General features: G+C 43.9%; 1 protein-coding gene across 1 annotated transcript in view; it reads right to left on the reverse strand.

Annotated features, from left to right (window-relative positions):
- FBXO16 (F-box protein 16) overlaps positions 1–18,290 on the reverse strand; it is a 57,290-nt gene that overhangs the window by 8,018 nt on the left and 30,982 nt on the right. The window contains exons 4-6 of the mRNA XM_063391935.1: positions 15,867–16,073; positions 12,475–12,639; positions 10,002–10,207 (exon numbers count right to left, since the gene is read on the reverse strand). Of these exons, the coding sequence (XP_063248005.1) occupies positions 10,002–10,207; positions 12,475–12,639; positions 15,867–16,073 (578 nt within the window). The remainder of the gene's footprint in view (positions 1–10,001; positions 10,208–12,474; positions 12,640–15,866; positions 16,074–18,290) is intronic.

Below are 18,290 nucleotides of genomic sequence, written 5' to 3' on the forward strand. Positions count from 1 at the left end.
AGGTGTTTCCGTCCTAAACGATGCCGTGACCTTTGGGTAGGAGGCAGCCCTGCCCTTGTGACTGTAAATATTATTGCAAAATTATTATTGTAAATTATTATTGTAAAATATTGTAAAATATTATTGTAAATTGTTGTAGATTATTATTGTAAAATATTATTTTAAATTATTATTGTAAAATATTATTTTAAATTATTATTGTAAATTATTATTGTAAATTATTATTTTAAATTATTATTTTAAATTATTACTGTAAAATATTATTTTAAATTATTATTTTAATTATTATTGTAAAATATTATTTTAAATTATTATTGCAAAATTATTATTGTAAATTATTATTGTAAAATATTGTAAAATATTATTGTAAAATGTTGTAAATTATTATTTTAAATTATTATTGTAAAATATTATTTTAAATTATTATTGTAAATTTAGGTTGCTGGTGTCAGGTCGCCCCCCACAACCCCAGCTCCAGGTCAGGAAATGGAAGGAGCAAGGACGAGGAAGGAGAACGGCGGGGCTCATTCCTGAAATTTGCTGTTTCTCTCCCAGTTTTCCCCCCTTGAGGAATTTTTCAGATCCCCACACGCCCGTGGGGAGCGTGTTGGAGTCCAGGACATCCCTCTGGCCACCCTGGAGGGTTTGGAGAGCGGACAGGGGGGTCTGGGATCTGTCCAAGGGGCTCAGGCAGCCTCACACAGAGCCCAGGAGGACACTGCCTCTGATCCCTGTCCACGGGAGTGAATGCCCACAGTGTGTGAAGAAGCACAAGCTGAGAGAATTCAAAATAAGCAGTATTTAGTTTATCATAGAATGTAAATGTAAAATCCAGGATTTTTAGTATATGGGGTTGAAGAGACAAGATGGAGGAATTGGGGAGTGGCCCCTGTGCTCCTTGTTCTTGCTCTCGTCCCCCCATTTTCTGCTGAGTTGGATCACAAGGATTGGTTTAGAGTACAAATGACATGTTAAAATACTAAGTATTGGTAAAATTCTGTAAATAAAAAGTTCATTTTGGATGGTGGTTGGGTCAGGGGTACCGTACATAAAGCCCGGGACCCTCTGATCCACCCAGTCCTGCCGCGTGTCCTTGCTCTGCTGGGGACGCCTCACAGAGCTGAGACAGAACTGAGATAATGAAGAATAAAAAACCCTGGAAACACGGACTGGCACACTCAGCTTGTCTGCTCTGGCTCCGGCGTGAGACCTTTTGGGCAAGGGAAGCTCAAAAACCCCACAGACCTCAGGGAACAGCAACCCCGAGGAGAATCTCAGGGAACAGCAGCCCTGAGAACCCCATGAATTGGGATCCCTTTCCTTTGGCTGAGCCGGGGTTGAATCCGAGCAGGATTTCAGGCTCCTGGTGCCTCCCGAGTCGGGATTGAGGGGATTCCTGAAATAAAGAAGGGGAAGTGCAGCCTCTGGGGTGCCTCCCATCACTGAGTGTCTGGGAGAGAAGAATTCCCGTGGATCCAGGCTGGGAGAGCTTGAGGGGAGAAGAGAAGGCTCCAGAGGGAGCTCAGAGCCCCTTCCAGAGCCTAAAGGGGCTCCAGGAGAGCTGGAGAGGGATTGGGGACAAGGCACAGAGGGACAGGACACGGGGAATGGCTTTCTCCTGGAAAAAGAAGATTTAGATGGGATCTTGGGAAGGAATTCCTGGCTGTGAGGGTGGGAAGCCCTGGCTGAGGTTCCCCAGAGAGGCCTCCTAATCCCTGGATATTTTGTGTTGGAAGGGACCTTAAGGCTCATCCCATTCCAACCCAACACCTCCCACTGCCCCGGGTTGCTCCAAGCCCGGTCGGGACACTTCCCACGGATGTGGCATCGAATCCAGGAGAATCTCAGGGAAAAGCAACCCTGAGAGAGAGAGAGTTCCTAAATACCTTGGGGTACAACAACCCCAAGGAGAATCTCAGGGAACAGCAACCCTGAGAGGGAGAGAGAGCCCCAAAAACCTCATTACCTTGGGGAACAACAACTCCGAGGAGAATCTCAGGAAACAGCAACCCTGGGAGGGAAAGAGAGTCTTAAAAACCTCATTACCTTGGGGAACAGCAACTCTGAGAGGGAGAAAGAGAGCCCCAAAAACCTCATTACCTCGGGGAACAGCAACTCCGAGCAGAATCTCAGGGAACAGCAACCCTGGGAGGGAAAGAGAGCCCTAAAAACCTCATTACCTTGGGGAACAACAACCCCGAGGAGAATCTCAGGGAACAGCAGCCCTGAGAGGGAGAGAGAGCCCTAAAAACCTCATTACCTTGGGAAGAGCAACCCTGAAAAAAGTCTCAGGGAACAGCAACTCTGAGAGGGAGAGAGACTCCTAAAAACCTCATTACCTGGGGAACAACAACCCTGGGAGGGAAAGAGAGCCCTAAAAAACCTACATTACCTTGGGGAACAGCAACTCCGAGAGGGAGAAAGAGCTCTAAAAACCTCATTACCTTGGGGAACAACAACCCTGAAAAAAGTCTGAGGGAACACGCAACTCTGAGAGGGAAAGAGAGCCCTAAAAACCTCATTACCTTGGGGAACAACAACCCTGGGAGGGAGAAAGAGCCCTAAAAACCTCATTACCTTGGGGAACAGCAACTCTGGGAGGGAAAGAGAGCCCTAAAAACCTCATTACCTTGGGGAACAACAACTCTGAGAGGGAGAAAGAGTCCTAAAAACCTCATTACCTTGGGGAACAGCAACTCCGAGGAGAATCCTCAGGAACAGCAACCCTGGGAGGGAAAGAGAGTCCTAAAAACCTCATTACCTTGGGGAACAGCAACTCTGAGAGGGAGAGAGAGAGCCCTAAAAACCTCATTACCTTGGGGAACAGCAACCCTGAAAAAAGTCTGAGGGAACAGCAACTCTGAGAGGGAGAGAGAGCCCTAAAAACCTCATTACCTCGGGGAACAACAACTCCGAGAGGGAGAAAGAGTCCTAAAAACCTCATTACCTTGGGGAACAACAACTCCGAGGAGAATCTCAGGGAACAGCAACTCCGAGAGGGAGAAAGAGTCCTAAAAAACCTCATTACCTTGGGGAACAGCAACTCCGAGGAGAATCTCAGGGAACAGCAGCCCTGGGAGGGAAAGAGAGCCCTAAAAACCTCATTACCTCGGGGAACAGCAACTCTGAAAAAAGTCTCAGGGAACAGCAACCCTGGGAGGGAAAGAGAGCCCTAAAAACCTCATTACCTCAGGGAACAACAACTCCGAGAGGGAAAGAGAGCCCTGGGGAACAACAACTCCGAGGAGAATCTCAGGGAACAGCAGCCCTGAGACTGGGCCGCCTTTTCAGCAGCACAAAAAGGGAGAGGCGAGCGCGGGGATCCCTTGTCACGCGAGCGCGCCGCTCTTTGTCACCAACGGGGCCGCCGACGCAACAATTACCCCAAGCAATTATTTTCTCGTCGGGTAAACACTCCGGGACAATACGCAACTGTTTTTCAGAGCCATAAATTACCCAAGGCCGGGGAGGGGGGAAAGGCTCCCCGTGAGAAGTAGCAGGGCCCTGTCTTGAGGCACAAGGCCCCGGCGGCCTTGGCGCGGCTCCAGCGCCCCGATGGAATCGGAATTCATTATTTGTGATCGAGGGGGAGGCAAATATTTTGATTTATTGGCAGCCAGCAGCACAAACAGCAGAACTGTGCACGCAGGGGCCTGACAGGAACGCCCTCCCGGGCCTCTGGGGGCAGATCGGAGCCCCACAGATAAATTTGCTAACTCGACTCCGTGTTTTAGATAAAAATCTTTCACTTCCCCTTTGCAAGGTTTTGTTGTGCCCCGAGAGGCAAATCCTTCCTTGCTGGTCTCTGCAGGGTTTGTTGTTGTTGTTATTATTTTGGGGGGTTTTGTTTAGGTTTTTTTTTGTTTTTTTGGTTTTTTTTTGGGGTTTTTTGTTTGATTGTTTTTTGTTTGGGTTGTTTGGTTGTTTTTTGTTTGGGTTTTTTGTTTGGTTGGTTTTTTGTGGTTTTTGGTTTTTGTTTTGTTTTTGTTTGTTTGGGTTTTTTTTGTTTTTGGGGTTTGGGGGGGGGTGGGGGTTTTTTTGTTTGTTTTGGGGGTTTTGTTGAGTTTTTGGGGGTTTTATTGGGGGTTTTGGGGGGTTTTTTTTGGGGGGTTTTTTGGGGTTTCGTTGGGTTTTTGGGGGGTTTTTTTGGGGGGGTTTTGTTGGGTTTTTTTCTTTCTTTTTATGTTTGTTTGTTTGTTTGTTTGTGGTTTGATGGGGGGGTTTTTTGGGTTGGCTTTTCTTTGTTTTGTTCTTGTTTGGGGGGGTTCGGTTTGGGGTTTTTTGGGGTTTTTTGTTTTTTTGGGTTGTTGTTATTTTGGGGGTTTTTTTGGGTTTTTGATTGCGGTTTTGGGAGGGTTTTTGGGGTTTTTTTCTTTCTTTTTTGTGTTTTTGTTTGTTTGTTTGTGGTTTGGGTTGGTGGGGGGTTTTTTGAGTATTTTTTGTTGGTTTGTTGTGTTGGTTTTTTTTTTGTCCATAACAAAAAGCTGCTTGGACCATCCAGGCAGAAAACAAACCAGACCTCCCAGAAATCATCTCCGCGATAAATTGCGACACCGATAAGTCACGGCTGTAATTCTGTGGAGGGATTTTGATAACCCCTTCCAGGCAATCCATAATTCCAGCCTGTCTGTGTCTCCTCTCCGTCACCTCGCCGCTCCCTGGGCTATTCTTAATTTCCCTGCTCGGTGACTGAGAAGCTTTTCCCACATAAAAAGAAGAAGCTGTCCCAAATAAACTCAAAAAGCTCCCAGGGAATTTACTGGGGGATCTCTGTCCCACCTCCTTCACGCTGCCAGGGGGGTTTCACTGAGCTTCTGGGAAGAGTTTTTGCCTTTCTGAGCAACCAGCAGAGAGAAAAAAAATTTAAAAATAGGTTTTAATGATCATCCAGATTGCAAATGAACCCCATTTTTGGGCACTCCCCAGCCCGGTGTTCTTGTTCTCCCCAGCGAGCTCTGGCCAGGCCCAACCCTTGCTCAGCTGCTGTATTTGGAAATTCCATTTGAAAATACATTTGCTGGAAATGCATTGATCTGTTTTTAAAAGCCAAAAAGCCAATTATGGTCTCACAGCCCGCAGAATATCTTTTGTATTTCCACCTAGAGGACTCCATTTCCACTGCCTAATTGAGAATTGACTGCAGCTCGTTCTGCTTCCCGTATTTCCCTCTTTTTTTTGGCTAAATAAGGACGGATTCCCTGCTAGGAATTATTTTGGTGCTGCTGTGCCAGGGAGAAGGCAGCTGATGACTCAAAGAAAAGAAACAGACGATGACAATTTGGCATCACAGATGACAAGAAGTGTGACTTTTTTCCATGAGCAGTTTTAAACTGAAATAGGAGAGATTTAGATTAAATATTAGAAAAAAAAAATCCTTCCCGGTGGGGAGGCTCTGGCACAGAATTCCCAGAGAAGCTGTGGCTGCCCCTGGATCCCTGGCAGTGTCCAAGGCCAGGCTGGACAGGACTTGGAGCAGCCTGGGACAGTGGAAGGTGTCAGGGTTGGAACTGGATGAATTTTAACGTCTCTTTGCACGCAAACTGTTCTGCAATTCCGAGAATTCTGACATTTAAATGTCAATTCTTCACCTCGATGTGATGAACAGCAGATCCTCCACTCCCTTTGGACCAGAAAACAACTGCAGAGTGAGGCCGAGCTCCGAGGAGATTTCAACCAGGCCCAAGAGTTAGGAAAAGCTTTTTAAATAATTTTTTTTTCTTTTTTTTTTTTCTTTTTCTTTTTTCTTTTTTTTTTTCTTTTGGTTGACTGCCTCTTAAACTCTGCAAAATCCAACCTGGAATTAGGGAGATTAACTGGGAGTCGAGGCAGCGGCGGGTGAGTCGCCTCTCACACCTTGCTTTGATGGTGGCGTCAGGTATTCCTTTGATGTGCTCCTGTTAATTCCCAAGGGATTCTCCACAGTTTTCCTGGGCACTCAAACGGGGAAGAAAGGCTTTGCTGGCTCAGGGGTTCCCAGTCAGGGAGAGCTCCCTCCAGTCCTTTTCTCTCCACCATCGCTCTGAGATCCTGCGAGTTCTGCCACGTCCTCTCCCACACCTTCACGTCCTTCCCACCTGCGGCAAAATCCATCCCCTCTCCCGAATTCCCTTTGGCAAATCCCGGGAAATTGCTCTCCCTCCTTCCTTCCTTCCTTCCTTCCTTCCTTCCTTCCTTCCTTCCTTCCTTCCTTCCGCCCTTCCGCCCTTCCGCCCTTCCGCCCTTCCTTCCTTCCGCCCTTCCGCCCTTCCTTCCTTCCTTCCGCCCTTCCTTCCTTCCGCCCTTCCGCCCTTCCGCCCTTCCTTCCTTCCTTCCTTCCTTCCTTCCTTCCTTCCTTCCTTCCTTCCTTCCTTCCTTCCTTCCGCCCTTCCTTCCTTCCGCCCTTCCGCCCTTCCGCCCTTCCTTCCTTCCTCCCCACAGCCATTTTACGTGAGGAGAGGTTCTTTTTGCCCTTGAGCTCCAAAATCTGGCTCGTCCGAGGGAGAGCCGAGATCTCCAGGAGATTTTTATCTGGGAATTCTGTTCCCGAGATCTCCAGGAGATTTTTATCTGGGGATTCTGCTCCTGAGACTGCCAGGAGATTTTTATCTGAGAATTCTGCTCCTGAGATCTCCAGGAGATTTTTATCCGGGAATTCTGCTCCTGAGATCCCCAGGAGATTTTTATCCGGGAATTCTGCTTCTGAGACCACCAGGAGATTTTTATCTGGGGATTCTGCTCCTGAGATCTCCAGGAGATTTTTATCTGGGGATTCTGCCCCGCCTGCTGAGCCGACCCCTGGCCAGGCGGGATCTGCCTGCCCTGGGGTGGATTCCTGGGGGGCTCCAAACCCAAGGATTGCCATCCCAGAGGGACGCCGGGACCACGGTGACATTTCCCTGCCACCCCCCACCAAAAATGAGGGGGACACCCAAGGTGGTGTCCGGGGATCTGAATTCCCCTTCCCAAAAAGTGGAGGACACAACACAGACCCTCAGTGGGAAGGATTTTTGGGAAGTGTCCATGGAAAAGAAGAACCAGAACTTCGTTGTGGGAGTGGGAGGCTGGGTCAGCACCCGAAACGCGGCACCTGCGCTGCTGAATAATCAGCAGGGCTGAGCCTGAGCAGCGGCAATTACCCGCAGCTTAAGGGATATTCAGGGCAGATCCTTGATAAACAGGCAAATCTCACGGAATTCCTCTCTCTCCTCGCAATAATCCTCCGTAATTGCGGATAAATGCCAGATTTGCAGGAGCACTCGGCGTTAAAATGCAAGAGAGGCTGGGATCTCACTGGGGAGAGGCAGACAGGCAGACAAATAAGAATTTTGTATTTATTATTTACTGTCTCATTGTTTCGGGTGAATTGTTTTCACCTGGTTCTCGGCCGCATCCACAGCTCAGCGCTGGGACAGGCGACTTTTAAACCCTTCAAACGAGGCTTGGAGGGTTTTTTTTTGTGGCACAGGAGGATCCTGAACCTCACAGAAACGGCACGAGAGACTCCTAAACCTCACAGAAAACCCTGGGAGCTGCTGCACAAAACCGTCGAGCACAGCTGGAAAATAATATCAGGACTTTGGTGAAAACACTCGGTTAAAAAACCTCAAAGAACTCGGCCCAGGAGCGGCGTCGGGGTTGGGAAACACCCACGGGAAGAGGGTGAGGTGGAAGCTGGGAAGCTCTTTTTGAAGTGATGCAATATGGAAGGACCAGGGGACGCGGATTAAGCCGTGATTCACGCCAGGCTTGAATTTCTGCAGAACACCCCGGAGCAGCGCTGGGTCCGGCCGAGTTAATCGCGTTGGGAAAGAGCTCCGGGAGCGCTTGGCCAAACAACCCCTGGCTGGGGAAATCCCCGGTGTTTTAAATGCCAGTACAGCAGTCCAATTAGAAATGTAATTTTTGGTTTATTAAAAAGGATCGAATTAAAGAATTTCAGCAAAACCTCCCCCAGTGGGAAATCGTCAAAGGGTGAACCGGGACGTGGTATCTGGGACACTGTTGTCCCCTCTGAGTTCACAAATTGGCCTGGTTCGGGCCTTAGTTTTTATACACTTTATTCTGCCTCTGGCACAAATTTCCTCATAATCCTTTTGTTTTTAGGCTGGTTATTCGAATTCATAGTCATCTTGGGCTGAGCTGAAAAGAGTTTCCTCCTCCTTTTTGAATTGTCAATTTTTGGTTTCCCGTGAAATGTGAATGGACACCAAAGTTTAGGAATGGAAGGAGTTCTTCTCCGGAGATTTGGAAGATGATGGTGCTCTGATGACGGTGATCCAATGGCTGATGATGGTGCTCCGATGGCTCTGCCATCCATGGGGGAAGGACTGATGGTTTATCTCCTTTCTGATGCCAAACAGAAGGCCAGGGCTTCCCGTAATTCCTTTGTCTCCCTTCCAAATGGAAATTCCAGGGTGGTGCCTGCCTCAGTCTCAGTGAATTCCAAGGCAGACTAAAGCTATATTCTCATATAACATATATACAGTGGTTTTTCATAATTTCTAACATGTCATAACCCATAAGAACACGGATTAACATCCCGTATTGGCTGTCCCTGGGCTGCAGGGATCCTCTTGGCTCTGTCGGATCTTTGCTCAGGCACAACCCGGGTGCTTTTCATCCTGGCTCCGTCAGTTCCCAAGGTTTTTGTTGGCATGACCGAGAGGAATCTCCCGCTCTGGGCGCCGAGTCTGTGGATTCCCACAGGAGCCAGGGGAGGATCCGTTGCCTCTTTGCCAGGCTTGGATCAATGACAGCGTCGCCCTTTTCACGTCGGCTGGGATGAGGTGACCCCCGGGAGGGGTCGGAGGCGGTGTTTCCAGGGATTCACACGAGGAAAGGGTGAACGCTGCCCACGGGTCACTCCCACGCCCTCCCCAGGCTGGGAGAAAACTGATCCTGGCTCAAACTGACCCTGGTTCAAACTGAGCCTGGCTCAAACTGACCCTGGCTCAAACTCACCCTGGCTCAAACTCACCCTGGGTCTGAGGTTTGGAAAATCTCCGGCGCCAGAGGTGACAAAGGAAAACGTGCGGCGGTTCTATGCCGGATCCGTGCACCAAACTCTTCCTTGGGCGGGAAATTCCCTTTTTTTTCTCCATGTGGATAATGCTGGGAGCCCGGGAAGTGACGGATCCAGGACACAAATTCCATTCATCACCGCCCTGCTCTGCCATCCTCTTACACCTGCCCTGCAATTCGATCATCCCGACCTCCTCTCCGCCAGGAGATCCTCCCAGCGATACAATTGTGTTTCATCCCAGCCCGTTCATCCCTCCTCTGCCCTGCGAAACCCACGCGTTCCTTGATTTAAAAACTCCCCCGACAAACCCTCGTCCTCGTTCCTCCTCCCTAACATCCCCCAGCAGCTCCGGCCTGACCGGCTGGGCGGGAAGGACGCAAAGCAGCGGCAGCTTCGGACAGAAACCCACCCCAAAACTGGCCAAAAAAGCGGGAAAATGGGTTTGCAAACAGAACAGGCAGAGAGAGCCGGGGAAGACGTGGAAAATCTTGTGCCAAGTGGAAAAGGGAAGGTTTGGGAAGGTTTGGGAAGGTTTGGGAAGGGAAGGTTTGGGAAGGTTTGGGAAGGTTTGGGAAGGTTTGGGAAGGTTTGGGAAGGGAAGGTTTGGGAAGGGAAGGTTTGGGAAGGGAAGGTTTGGGAAGGTTTGGGAAGGTTTGGGAAGGAAAGGAAAGGAAAGGAAAGGAAAGGAAAGGAAAGGAAAGGAAAGGAAAGGAAAGGAAAGGAAAGGAAAGGAAAGGAAAGGAAAGGAAAGGAAAGGAAAGGAAAGGAAAGGAAAGGAAAGGAAAGGAAAGGAAAGGAAAGGAAAGGAAAGGAAAGGAAAGGAAAGGAAAGGAAAGGAAAGGAAAGGAAAGGAAAGGAAAGGAAAGGAAAGGAAAGGAAAGGAAAGGAAAGGAAAGGAAAGGAAAGGAAAGGAAAGGAAAGGAAAGGAAAGGAAAGGAAAGGAAAGGAAAGGAAAGGAAAGGAAAGGAAAGGAAAGGAAAGGAAAGGAAAGGGCCCTTACGCCTGCCTGGCCTGCTCGATGGGGTCGCAGTTGTCCAGGTAGTTGTAGCGGACGGTGTCCGTGGGGTTCCTGTCGGCTGAGCGCCAAGGAGGGGGCTCTGCTCTCGCCCTGCTCATCCCCTGTCCCGCCACGGGAAGTTTCCTCTCTGGGTCGTCACTTTTTACGGGCTGCACATCCACCACGATGAACTCGTCCTTGGCAGGAATCTGATGGGGAGAGGCAGGAAGGAGGAAATGAGTTTTGAATCAGAAAATCTGAATGTGAAAATCAGATTGGCCTAAAACTGGGGATTAACTCAAAATCGGTCTCGTTACGGCCAGTGGACAGAAGGAGGCACCTTGGCAGGGCTTGTCACCACCCCAGCCCTGTAATCCGTATTAAAATGAGCTGAGCTGCTGCTGAGGTGCATCAGCTTCTCCCAACCACAGACAGAGCCTGTGGGAGGCTTTGCCTTAAATTAAAGGGCTGAACTTTGAATTTAGGGCAGGAGGATCCCCAAAAAAAGATCAAGAGGCAGAGGGGCTGGGAGCCAGATCCCCCCGATTTTTCCCAGTGGGAACAAATGGAGGAGGTGTGAGGCCTAGAGCAGAGGGTGGACAGAGCTAGAGAAATAAAGCAATAAAAATAAAAATTTATTTATATTTTAATTATAATTTTATATTCATAAATATTTATTAAAAAGGCCTTAGAAGGATGCACCTTGGGCAGCACAAGGGCCTGGCTGAGGCTACACCCAAGACGGACAATGGGTCATGAGTTTTCACAGTTTTATAAGTTTTGGTCCATTTATATGTTGGGGTTAATTGTTTAATTACAGCTTCAGCTAATGAAGTTTGTTTCCCTCAATTCGCTGTTGTTTATACTTTTTGGGCTGGACAGGGATTGCTTTTTCTGACTAACCCGTGAGGAGAACTCGCTGACTAACCTGGTATGAGGTTCAGAATCACACCCCACTGTCGCTGTGAGCATCGCCAGGAAAAGACACGGAGCCCCGGAGTTTGGGGAGATCAGAGAGCAGCAGGGAGAACCTCCTGCTTTGTTTATTATTTATTATTATTTTATACTTTTAGCAAGGTGCCCATGGATTGGGGAGTGGCATTCCCACCTCTCACCACATTGGTCAAGGAGGCTGTCATCCAACCCCCCCTTCTCTTGGAGAAGGAATTCCAAACAATGACAATATTTAAAAACACGATCTCCTGTTCACACGAACGGGGGTGAGAAGGTGCACACGCCTGGAGCTGGACGAGGAGGTGAAAGAGCAAACGAGGCACCCATAAAATATCCTTAAAATACCTGAATCTGCCCAACTGTGAAATGCAAAGTTGATTTTTGTGTCAGGGAAATGAAGAAAATCTGTGTAATTGTAATTGTGGAACACGGCCGTGGGACAGTTATAAAGATGAGTTGTAATAAACAACCGAGGAAAGCACGGAAGGAAGTTTTTGAACAAACTTTGCTTGCAATTACCTGTTACAAATCTCAAGCTATTCTGTAACAAAAGTCTTTGAATTATAACTTTAGAAGCTCGTTTTGCATTAAAGAATTTTAAACTGCAGTTTAAGAACTTCTACTTCAGTACAAACGCTCAGCAAACGAGGAAGCTCGTTTTGCATTAAAGAATGTTAAACTGTAACTTTAGTGTCGGAGTCTAGAACATCCCTCTGGCCACCCTGGAGGGTTTGGAGACCGGACAGGGGGGTCTGGGATCTGTACAGGGGGCTCAGTTAGACCCACACAGGTCCCAGGAGGACACTGACTCTGATCCCTGTCCATGGGAGTGAACACTCACATGCAGGAAGAATCACAAATCCTAAGAATTTGAAATAAGTAGTGGATGGTTTGTTGTAGAATATAAATATAGAAATTAGGATTCTTAGCATATGGGGCTGAAGAGACAAGATGGAGGAATTGGGGAGTGGCCCCTGTCTTCCTTGTTCTTGTTCTCGTCCCCCATCTTGTGCTGAGTTGGGTTTTAGAGATTGGTTTAGAGTAGAACTGACATGTTAGTATAGGTAATAGGTATTGGTACAATTTTGTAAATAAAAAATACGTCTTGGACAGTGGTTGGGTCAAGGGGACTGTACATAAGGTGTGGGGCTCTCTGATCCGCCCAGTCCTGCCGCGTGTCCTGCTCTGCGGAGACACCTTGCAGAGCTGAGAAAGAACTAAGATAAGGTTCCCTGCCAGGGAGGCCTGGCAGAGTTGAAAAAGGACTGAGATAATGAAGAATAAACAACCTTGGAAATGTGCACCGGCGGACTCAGCTTGTCTTCTCTGCCTCCGGTGTGAAACACTTAGGGCAAAGAGAAGACTGAAAACCTGATTACCTCTGGGAACAGCAACCCAGGGAAAACTCCTAGGGAACAGCACTTTAGAACTTCTACTTGAGTACAAACGCTCAGCAAACGAGGAAAATCTCCCGGTGACACCCCAAAGCAGTGCGGGAGGTGGGAAAGGGTGGAACAGAGACCTTGTGCGTGGTGAGGCGCAGCTCCCGCACCGTCTCCACGTAGTGCTGCTTCCACACGCCCTGCTCCAGGGGCGTGGGGCGGAAGGCGATGACCCAGCCCAAGCGCAGGCACTTGGGCATCCACAGCCGGTCCAGCTCCGACAGGTGCTTCCAGTGCCAGCTCACCTGGGAATTCCCAGCAGGATGGAAAACCTCAGGGTCGGGAGCAGCCGAGGTTTTGGGGGTTTTCGTGCTGGGGGTGTGATTCTCTCATAGCCATGAATTAATTCAGTTATATAAATGAAAATGAAAATGAAAATGAAAAAAAATGAAAATGAAAATGAAAATGAAAATGAAAATGAAAATGAAAATGAAAATGAAAATGAAAATGAAAATGAAAATGAAAATAAAAATAAAAATAAAAATAATAAAAAATAAAAATAAAAATAAACCTAAAAATAAAAATAATAAAAAAATAAAGATAAAAATAAAAATAATAAAAAATAAAGATAAAAATAAAAATAAAAATAAAAATAATAAAAATAAAAATAAAAATAAAAATAAAAATAAAAATAAAAATAAAAATAAAAATTAAAATTAAAATTAAAATTAAAATTAAAATAAAAATTAAAATAAACCAAAAAATAAAAATAAAGATAAAAATAAAAATAAAAATAAAAATAAAAATAAAAATAAAAATAAAAGTAAAAATAAAAGTAAAAATAAAAATAAAAGTAAAAATAAAAATAAAAATAAAAGTAAAAATAAAAATAAAAATAAAAATAAAAATAAAAATAAAAATAAAAATAAAAATAAAAATAAACCAAAAAATAAAAATAATAAAAAATATAAAAAAATAAAAATAAAAATAAAATAAAAATAAAAATAAAAATAAAAATAAAAGTAAAAATAAAAATAAAAGTAAAAATAAAAATAAAAATAACATAAAAATAAAAATGAAAATGAAAATAAAAATAAAAATAAAAATAAAAATAAAAACCAAAAACCAAAACCAAAACCAAAACCAAAAATACAAATATAAATATAAATATAAACAAAAACAAAAGCAAAAACATAAATATAAATATAAATATAAATATAAATATAAATATAAATATAAATATAAATATAAATATAAATATAAATATAAATATAAATATAAATAATATTTAAAAATAAGAAAAGTTCTTACAGGTTTAACACTCCATTTAAAGCTTTGATTAAAACATTTAAACCTTTCAAGGCCCTTCCAACCCAAGATATTCTGTTATTCCAGGTAATTTTCTGACCTGTTGTCTCCCTGCCTGAGCATGGAGAGTTTGAGTTGAAACTTTAGAGAAAGTTACTAAAGCAAGGCTCAGATTATTATATATTCTTAAATAACATAAAATATTACATTAGGGCAGTGATGACCTCACTGAAAACCAAACTCAAGATATTCTGTGATTCTAAGTAATTTTCTAACCTCCCTGCCTGAGCATGGAGAGTTGGAGATGCATCCACATGAAACTTTAGAGAAAGTTACTAAAGCAAGGCTTAGCCAAGCTCAGATTATTATATATTCTTAAATAACATAAAATATTACATTAGCGCAGTAATGACCTCACTGAAAACTAAATACAAGATATTCCGTGATTCTAAGTAATTTTCTAACCTCCCTGCCTGAGCACGGAGAGCTTGAGTTGCATTCACATAAAACTTTAGAGAAAGTTACTAAAGCAAGGCTTAGTATTATTTTAGTATATTATTATATTAGTATATTATATTAATTATTATTAATTCAGATTATTATATATTCTTAAATAACATAAAATATTACATTAGGGCAGTAATGACCTCACTGAAAACTAAATTTACTAATTTAAAACCACTTCGGGCAGCATCTCACAGCATTTTATGGCATGCAAATGGATTTTTGGAGTCTTAATTGTTTTGCTCCAGAGCCCATCTGTAATTTTGTGATTCTTCACATCCAACACTTGACCCTCGGGCGTTTTAAAGGATCTTTTTTTCCTTAAAGGATCGAGTGTTGTGCTTTGCAAAAGTAAAACAAGCTGATATTTCTGAAAGTGCGGGGTGTTTTAGAGGAATGTGATTTGCAGGAAGACACAGGCTTCCTTTCCGGGAATAATCATAATATTCTGGGAATAGTATTTTTAATAATAAATAAAAATGAAACTAAAAGGAAAACTAAAAGTAAAAATAAAAGGAAAAATAAAAGGAAAAATAAAAGGAAAAATAAAAGAAAAAAAAGAAAAAGAAAAAGGAAAAGAAAAAGAAAAAGAAAAAGAAAAAGGAAAAGGAAAAGGAAAAGGAAAAGGAAAAGGAAAAGGAAAAGGAAAAGGAAAAGGAAAAGGAAAAGAAAAAGGAAAAGGAAAAGAAAAAGAAAAAGAAAAAGAAAAAGAAAAAGAAAAAGAAAAAGAAAAAGAAAAAGAAAAAGAAAAAGAAAAAGAAAAAGAAAAAGAAAAAGAAAAAGAAAAAGAAAAAGAAAAAGGAAAAGAAAAAGGAAAAGAAAAAGGAAAAGAAAAAGGAAAAGAAAAAGGAAAAGAAAAAGAAAAAGAAAAAGAAAAAGAAAAAGAAAAAGAAAAAGAAAAAGAAAAAGAAAAAGAAGAAAAAGAAAAAGAAAAAGAAAAAGAAAAAGAAAAAGAAAAAGAAAAAGAAAAAGAAAAAAAAGAAAAAGAAAAAGAAAAAGAAAAAGAAAAAGAAAAAGAAAAAGAAAAAGAAAAAGAAAAAGAAAAAAAGAAAAAGAAAAAGAAAAAGAAAAAGAAAAAAAAGAAAAAGAAAAAGAAAAAGAAAAAGAAAAAGAAAAAGAAAAAGAAAAAGAAAAAGAAAAAGAAAAAGAAAAGAAAAAGAAAAAGAAAAAGAAAAAGAAAAAGAAAAAGAAAGAGAAAAAGTAAAAGAAAAAGAAAAAGAAAAAAAAAGAAATAGAAAGAGAAAAAGAAAAGTAAAAATACAAGTAAAAGTAAAAGTAAAAATAAGATAAAAGTAAAAGTAAAAATAAAAGTAAAAGTAAAAATAAAAATAAAATAAAAATAAAAATAAAAATAAGATAAAGATAAAAATAAAAGTAAAAATAAAAATAAAAGTAAAAGTAAAAGTAAAAGTAAAAATAAAAGTAAAAATAAAAATAAATAAATAAATAAATAAATAAATAAATAAATAGAATTGAAAATGCCACTTTTAAAGTGCTTTAGAACTGAGCATTTAAAATCATTTTTCACTTCCACGAATCTTGGCCAATCTGGCTAAATTTAGGATCCGAGGAACAAGCATCACCAAGCTTTTGGCACAGGACTCCAAATCAGAAGACCTCCACCAAAAATCAATATTTTCCTTTTTTTTTCCTTTCTTTTAAACCACTTTGGCCTGCCTTTCTGAACCCCCCGGGTGGGTGCTGGCTTTTCTTTTTTCACCTGTGCGCATCGACAGAGGCTGCGCGGGTCCAGGAAGGAGAAGATGTACAAGGTCAGGACGCGCGGCAGCGTCGTGGTGAAATCCACGGCCTCGGCGGGGACGCGCGCCTGGAGCTGCCGGCAGCAGAATTTCTGCTGGGACAGCGAGCAGCGCTCCAGCAGGTCCACCAGGATCCTCCTCCTCTGGCCGTCCGTCCACTTGTCAAACTGGGAAAAAAATAAAAATAAATAAAAGAACTGGAGATTCAGGTGCGGAGAAACCGGACATTCGGCTTCTTAAAATAAAACGAATAAAATGCGGCAGCTTCTGGTGACTCACTGCGAGCGAGGGAGCAGAGTGCAACAGATGGAGAGGAGACATGAAAAGAAACTCTGAAGCCACAGGATGATTTTTAATCCTCAAAGGAGCCGGGGTGACCTAGGCTGGGACTCGCTCACGCGCCTGGGCCCGGCTCCAGGCCTTGGATCTCCTCACAGAATGGAGGAGGCTCAAATGGGTTTTTACAGGAGCAGTGATGAATTTGTTTCTGATTCCTTCTCCCTTGGCACATTCATGGCCCTCACGGCTGAAATTTCACTGTTTCCAAAGTGTTTTTCCCTCACAATCCCCCTGCCCAGGCCCAGCTCCTGGGTCTTGGCTCCCCTCATGGAAAGGAGGAGACTCGGATGGATTTTTTAGGAGAAGTGATGAATTCCTTGCTGATTCCTTCTCCCATGGCCGTCACCACTGAAATTTCACAATTTCCGAAGTGTTTTTCCCTCACAATCCCCCTGCCCAAGCCCAGCTCCTGGGTCTTGGCTCCCCTCACGAAAAGGAGGAGGCTCAGATGGGTTTTTACAGGAGCAGTGATGAATTTGTTGCTGATTCCTTCTCCCCTGACACTTCCACAGCCCCCAGTGCTGAAATTTCACCATTTCCAAAGTGTTTTTCCCTCATAATCCCCCTGCCCAGGCCCAGCTCCTGGGTCTTGGCTCCCCTCATGGAATGGAGGAGGCTCAAAATGGGTTTTTACAGGAGCAGTGATGAATTCCTTGCTGATTCCTTCTCCCCTGGCACATTCATGGCCCCCACTATTGAAATTTCACCATTTCCAAAGTGTTTTTCCCTCACAATCCCCCTGCCCAAGCCCAGCTCCTGGGTCTTGGCTCCCCTCACGGAATGGAGGAGGCTCAAATGGGTTTTTACAGGAGCAGTGATGAATTCCTTGCTGATTCCTCCTCCCCTGGCACATTCATGGCCGTCACCGCTGAAATTTCACTGTTTCCAAAGTGTTTTTCCCTCACGATCCCCCTGCCCAAGCCCAGCTCCTGGGTCTTGGATCTCCTCACAGAATGGAGGAGACTCAGATGGGTTTTTTACTTGAGCAGTGATGAATTCCTTGCTGATTCCTCCTCCCCTGACAATTCCATGGCCCTCACTGCTGAAATTTCACCATTTCCAAAGTGTTTTTCCCTCACAATCCCCCCATGCGGGCCCAGCTCCTGGGCCTTGGATCTCCTCACGAAAAGGAGGAGGCTCAGATGGGTTTTTACAGGAGAAGTGATGAATTTGTTGCTGATTCCTTCTCCCATGGCCGTCACCGCTGAAATTTCACTGTTTCCGAAGTGTTTTTCCCTCACAATCCCCCTACCCGGGTCCAGCTCCTGGGTCTTGGCTCCCGTCACAGAATGGAGGAGGCTCAAATGGGTTTTTACAGGAGCAGTGATGAATTCCTTGCTGATTCCTTCTCCCCTGACAATTCCATGGCCCTCACTGCTGAAATTTCACCGTTTCCAAAGTGTTTTTCCCTCACAATCCCCCTGCCCAAGCCCAGCTCCTGGGCTTTGGCTCCCCTCATGGAATGGAGGAGACTCGGATGGGTTTTTACAGGAACAGTGATGAATTCCTTGCTGATTCCTTCTCCCCTGACAATTCCATGGCCCCCACCACTGAAATTTCACCGTTTCCAAAGTGTTTTTCCCTCATGATCCCCCCGTGCGGGCCCACCACGAGGAGCAGAGCAAAGCAGAAGGAGCTGTGAAATACAAAGTTGTGTTTCGTGTCAGGGAAATGAAGAAAATCTGTGTAATTGTAATTTTAGAACACGGCCATGGGACAGTTATAAAGATGAGTTCTAATAAACAACCCAGGAAAGCATGGAAGGGAGTTTTTGAATAAATCTTTTGCTTGCAATTACCTATTATAAGTCGCAAGCTATTCTGTAATAAGTGTCTTTGAATTCTAACTTTAGATGCTTGCTTTGTATTAAAGAATTTTTAACTGTAGTTTTAGAATGTAAAAAGGCTTTTAGACAAAAGAAGGAGATAAGAAGCGGGCCCAGGCCTTTCACAGAAGGTGGGAAAACATCCTAGAGACAAAAGAAAGATTTCAGCTCACTGATTTATGGCTCCTGAAGAGAGAAACTGAAAAATCACTATCGAAGA

The sequence above is a fragment of the Prinia subflava genome, chromosome 2 (assembly GCF_021018805.1).
Source record: "Prinia subflava isolate CZ2003 ecotype Zambia chromosome 2, Cam_Psub_1.2, whole genome shotgun sequence".
NCBI classification, from domain to species: Eukaryota; Metazoa; Chordata; class Aves; order Passeriformes; family Cisticolidae; genus Prinia; species Prinia subflava.